This window comes from Nannospalax galili, unplaced genomic scaffold (genome assembly GCF_000622305.1).
Source record: "Nannospalax galili isolate Female #2095 unplaced genomic scaffold, S.galili_v1.0 scaffold568, whole genome shotgun sequence".
NCBI lineage: Eukaryota > Metazoa > Chordata > Mammalia > Rodentia > Spalacidae > Nannospalax > Nannospalax galili.
In genome coordinates, this window is record NW_008359441.1 from 3226747 (window position 1) to 3232919 (window position 6173).

A 6173-nucleotide genomic window follows, 5' to 3' on the forward strand; every position below is an offset into this window, starting at 1 on the left:
CCTGCCTCTGCCTCCCAAGTGCTGGGATTAAAGGTGTGCGCCACCATGCCCAGCTAGACGTCTGCTTTTATTAGTGAAAAAACCTTCTTCCATATTGATCCTCTAGTTTTCAAAATTAGAATGTCATATAAAAAAGGAATACTGGGACTGGAGAGATGGCTCAGCAGTTAAGAGTACTTGCAGCTCTTCCAGAGGACTAGGGTTTGGTTCCCAGCACCTACATGGAAGCTAACAATCATTCATAACTCCAGTTCCAGGGGATGGAACTTCTGACCTCTGTGGACACTGCACACGTTTGGTACACTTACATACATGCAGACAAATACCCACACACATTTAAAAAGTCAACCAATAAAAAACATTAAAGAGAAAAGCTTTTTTTAAAAATGAAGCAGCAGGCTGGAGAGATGGCTCACCGGTTAAGAACACCAGTTGTTCTTACAGAAGACCCAGGTTGAATCCCAGCACCCACATGGCAGCTAACAACTGTCTGTAACTCCAGTCCCAGGGGATCCAACAGCGTCTTCTGACCTCTGCGGGCATTGCACGACACGGGTGCACTTACTTACATGCAGGCAGTATACTCATGCACATAAAATAAAGTTTAAAAAATAAAAAAAGAAACAACAGAGAACTAGTGAGATGGCTCAGAGGTGAAGAGCATTGACTTCTCTTGCAGAGGACCCAGGTTTGGTTCCCAGAACCCACATGGCAGCTAACAACCATCTGTAACTCCAGTTCCAGGGGGATCCGGTGCCCTCTTTTGACTTCCAGGGGCATTGCATGCACATAGTGCACTTACATACATGCAGGCAAAACATTATACATATAAAATAAAAATAAAATACTTTTAAAAAGGAGGCAGGTGCAGGTGGTCTTCAGAGCGAGTTCGAGGCCAGCTTGGGCTACTACATGAGACCTTGTCTCAAAAAGCCAAAAATAAAGGAAATCCTATGCTGCTGTTGCATTATTTGCACATTACCCCCTTTCACATCACACTGTCTTGAGAAGCGGTTGTTTCTCAGAACTCTAGGAGAAATATAAGCCACATTTTACTCCTTGTACTGAAGAAACATATTTGGTTGAATATTCAGATTCTATCTAGTTTTGGGTTTATTTTTGTGGTGTTTGAAAACTTAGAAGTTTTTTTGCTGTTTATTTGGTGTTTTAAAACATCTTTTATTTTTTTTCTTCCAGCCTGAGAATGAAATTTCTTCAGACTGTAATCATGTAAGTATGGATTTTCTGAAACTCACCATATGTGCTTTATAGATATGATGACAGATTTGGGGATGCTTTTCCTGTTTTTTGGAAGATTTTTTGTTTTGATTCTATTAATCTTAAAGGGATGTTTAAAAAACATGGGAAATTTCATAATACCCTTTCACAGAAACCAGCAGATGTGACCAAAAAAGAAGAAATCACTGTCATAGTATAGTAGATAGATGCATAACTACAAAAACAGGGGCAAGTTCACTGTATACAAACTACTTAAGCTAAGGAATATCTAGATAGGCCAGAGATATAAAGTGTACAAAATAAAACCTTGGGAGTCCTGGAAGAAAATCTGAGGAAAAAAACTTTTCTAAATATGATACAACCATAAGATGTGGAGTTGCAGTTCATGATTTTAAAACTTTTTGAAAGCTACAGACATCTAGACTGTGTTACTGTATAAAGACAGATCTAAAAGAGAATATAAAAATAAACACATTGACAGAAAAGAACTAAGAAAGAATAATAAGGTTGTTTTTTTTTTGTTTTTTTTTTTTTGGTCTTTTTGAGACAGTTATCCTGGAACTTACTGTATAGACCAGGCGGGCCTTGAACTCACAGAGATCGCCTGCTTCTGCCTCTGCCTCCCAAGTGCTGGGATCACAGGTGTGTGCCACCATGCCTGGCCTCAAGAATAATACATTTTAAAGAGCAAATAAAAATGAGCACATAAACGTATAATTAATTGATTTTTAAAAAATATTTTAAAATTTATTTTATGTACATGAGTGTGTTGCCTGCATGTATGTAAGTGCACCCATGTTGTGCAATGCCCGCAGAAGTCAGAAGAAGGCGTTGAATCTCCTGGAACTGGAGTTATGATGGTTACTAGCCACTATGTGGGTGTTGGGAACTGAACCTGGGTCCTCTGCAGAAGCAGCTGCTGAGCCATCTTTAGTCCCTAATTAATTGATTTTTGACAGGTGTTAGAGTAATTTACTGAGGGAAATAGCCTTTTCAGCTCATAGAGTATGGGTTTCTGTACATGAAGAAATCAAAGAAATCAGTTGAAACCTTACATAGCAACATGTGGGAAAAGAGCTAAAAACTTACATGGGGATGGTAAGATGACTCAGCAGATGAAAGCACTTGCCAGACAAGCTTGGCGATCTGAGTTTCATCTCTTGAACATATGTAAAGGTATAAGAGAATCAGAGACTTCCAAAAGTTATCTTCTAACTCCCACATGTGTTATGGAATGCATGTTGCACACTCAACCACACTCACTAAGACTTCCAGAGGAGAACTAGATGGTAGAATTCCTAGAGTAGAATAGAGATGTAAGCTTCGGTAGTTCAGCAATACAACCCATTTCCCTTCCTAGACAAGATAACGAAGAGAATAAGCAACCAAAGAACTCAGTTAGATAAATCCACCAAGATTAAAAATTTTATGTATCAAATATCCAGCAAGGGAGCTAACAGTTGTCTGTAACTCCAGTTCCAGAGGATCTAACACCCTCTTCTGATCTCTGTAGGCACTGTATGACAGGGGTGCACCTACTTACAGGCAGGTAATACACTCATACACATTAAATGAAATATAAAAAATTTTACTTTTTTTTTTTTTTTATGTGTATGAGTATATTGCCTGCATGTGTGTAAGTGTCCCTGTGTATCCAGTGCCTGTGGAGACAAGAAGAGGGTGTTGAATCCCTTGGAGCTAGAGTTAGGCTGGTTGTTAGCCATCATGTGGGTGCTGGGAATCTAACCCAGGTCCTCTGCAAGAGCAGCCAGTGCTCCTAACTGCTGAACTGTCTCTCCAGCCCCTATTTTAGAATAAAAAAAAATTTTTTTTTTTTTTTAAAAGAGCACTATTAAGAGAGCTACACAGGGGCTGGAGAGATGGCTCAGCAATTAAGAACACTGACTGCTCTTTCAGAGGACCTAGGTTTGAGTCTCAGCACCCACACGGCGGCTAAGAACCATCTTAACTCCAGTTCCAGGGGAATCCGAAGCCCTCTTCTGACCTCCAGGGCATTGCACGACAGGGGTGCACTCACATACATGCAGGCAATACACTCGTACACATAAAATAAAATAATAAATATTAAAAAATAATAATAATCACTGATAACAAATTTCACGCTATTCTAACTGGAATATATTTGTTTTTGTTTTGTTTTCCTTCTCTCTGAATGTAGTTGTTGTGGAATTACAAGCTGAACCTGACTACGGATCCCAAATTTGAATCTGTGGCCAGAGAGGTTTGTAAGTCAACTATATCAGAGGTAAGTTGTGAAAGAATTTTGTGGAGATTGTAATTTATAAGACAAAATTAAATCTGTTCACTATCCCCTTTAGAAAAGATTGACTTAGTTACTTTACTTTTCTAGGAATCCTCTTCTCTGTCTTGGTTATCATACAGGAAGGGCAATAATTAGAATTATTTTTGTTAATGCACATCTACACTTACAGTAGGATGAGATCGGGTTCTGTTGGTCTCGTTTTACAGTGTGGCTGTTGCTACACCTTAGGTAATCAGAATAGGTTCCCCTAGAGACCTGAAAACCTTTGTAAATGGTTTGGCTCTGCAGTTCTGTCCATGTATCAGATAATAAGAATTAGCTTTAAAAAGGTTAACTATGTCAATGCTTATATAATTATAAATTCAGTATAAAGACAGACAATGCTACTACTGTACAGATACTGATGTGGGAAAATTTAAAACTAAATTGTCTCAATGTAAATGAAAAAAGATATTAATGAAAACTGTGGTATTTGAAATATTTTTGTTTTAGGGGGACTGATCCCCCCGCCCCCTTCCTCCCTTCCTTTCTTTCTTCAAGGCACTGTATTGATCATGCTAGCTTTGAACTCACATAGCTCCTTCTGCCTCTGCCTCCAGAGTGCTGGGATGAAAGGGTTGCCTCACTAGGGGGGATCTTTTTGAGTCAGTAATAGAAATTTTAGAAAGCCAGAGATTTCTGCCTAGTGAAATAAGGGAATCATAAATCTTGCAGTTTTTCCACTCCAAAGTTACAGTCATAGGTCCTCTAACAGTGATGACTCCCACACACAGACATGTAAGTGTGACTACCTTCTCCAGTGAGTGTTCTTAGCTACCCAGATAGGCCCTTCCTTTATGTTCCTCACTTGGGTCATTTTGGGTCTGATAAAATTTTCTTCTTTGAACCTTCTAGTATTGGCTCAGATATGTATTATTCTTTTAAAACCACGACCCTTTATTTTTACCTTAGGGCTTCAGAACAGAACAGCATTATCTTTGAAAAATTGGTTTTCAATTCCTGGCTTTAACATTATGCATCTCAAACTCCCCTAGCTAGCTATATGACAACCAGCCTTAAGATACTGTGAGGACAGGTGTTTGTGCTCTATTGAAATCTAGCTCAGAGCATGTACATATTCACCAGGATAATTTCACTCCTTGCATTTCACTGCCTTCCTTTTAGTGTATTAGCAATGTCTCCCTGTGACCATTTGTGGCAATGTGGTTTTATAAAATATCCGAGTAGCACTTTCCTCTCCCTACAGGCAGATTATACTGGAATCAGGAAAATTAAATTCCAGGAAGAGAATAGTTGCCAGCAAAACCTTTTACTCTCTCTTATTTTCTTTTTTAAGTGTTAGAACCTTACTTCAAGGGAAAAAAAAATTATCACAACAAAAAACCAAGTTACTTACTTTCCATCACAGAACTAAATACTGCCGGTCTTTTGTCTGATGCCAGACAACTGTGATGGTACCTAATGAATTGGCTTCCCAGCCCCTTCAGAGTTTATTCTTTTTTCTTTACTTTTCATTCTTTTAAATGTCTGTAGCAGTGCTGGACACCAAACCTAGGTTCTCGCACATACTATGACACATACTGTGCAGGCACTGCAATGCTGAGCCATTACTCTTTTCTGTTCTTAAATATTTTGATGGTTTTAGGCTATTTTTGCTGTCTTAGAAATTTAATGACATAGAAGGAAAAAATCCTGTCCAGCATAATGAATAAATTTCTTACTAAAACATTATATCCTGTTACAACTGTAAGAAATTTAAAAAGCACTGTATTTCTATGTAACATCTCAAATGATTGAAGTAATGAATGCCGTTAAGTTTATTTTGGGGTCTCCAATTAAAAATGAGTTCCTTGGGCTGTGGACATAGCTGAATGGTGCAGCACTCACCCAGCATGCACAGGGCCCTCCTTCCAGTTCTCAGTACTGCTGACACCTGCTCTTGCTTTTGTTTCTGTTTGGTTTATTTTCCAGATTTTAAAAGTTTGTTCAGTATTTGGGACCTATTATATGATTGATTTCCATACTTTAAGTTCTAAAGCCTAGGTGTCTGCCAGTAGCCCTGTATTATACAGGATTTTTTCTATGGTTGGATTACAAATGCTGAGATTTTCAAGTAGCTATTGTTTCACTTTTGAAATTTACCTTTGGATTGCTAAAATCCCCCTCCCTGGCCCCCCGGGTTGGTCTTTTTTTTTGTTTTGTTTTGTTTTTTTTTTTTTGAGCCAGGGTCTCCCTGTAGCCTTAGCTGGCCTAGAACCCACTATGTAGACCAGGTTGGCCTCAAACTCAGACATCTACCTCTGCCTCTAGAGTGCTGGGAATAAAGATGTGAGCCCCCAACCCCCTGCCGCTTTTCAGTTTTGTTTTGTTTTTTAAATCTCATTGTGTAGCCTGGGCTGCCCTGGAACTCAGTTTTGTAGACCAGGTTGGCCTAGGTCTCACAGAGATTTACCTGCCTCTGCCTTCTGAGAGCTGAGACTAAAGGTATGTTTACCACATCTGGCCAGAATAAACATTTAAACATTTGACTGCTTCCTCCTGTCAAAATTGCCACCTGTTTTCAGTTTCCTTAAACTTTTAGAAATTTTTTAAACAATCTGTTTTATAATTTAGTTGGCGACCTCCCCCCCCACCCTTTTTTTTTTTTTTC

General features: G+C 38.8%; 1 protein-coding gene across 1 annotated transcript in view; it reads left to right on the plus strand.

The window, feature by feature from the left end:
* Glg1 (golgi glycoprotein 1) overlaps positions 1–6173 on the plus strand; it is a 113781-nt gene that overhangs the window by 50585 nt on the left and 57023 nt on the right. Inside the window, exons 2-3 of the mRNA XM_029558614.1 lie at positions 1198–1230; positions 3419–3505. Coding sequence (XP_029414474.1) covers positions 1198–1230; positions 3419–3505 — 120 coding nt within the window. The remainder of the gene's footprint in view (positions 1–1197; positions 1231–3418; positions 3506–6173) is intronic.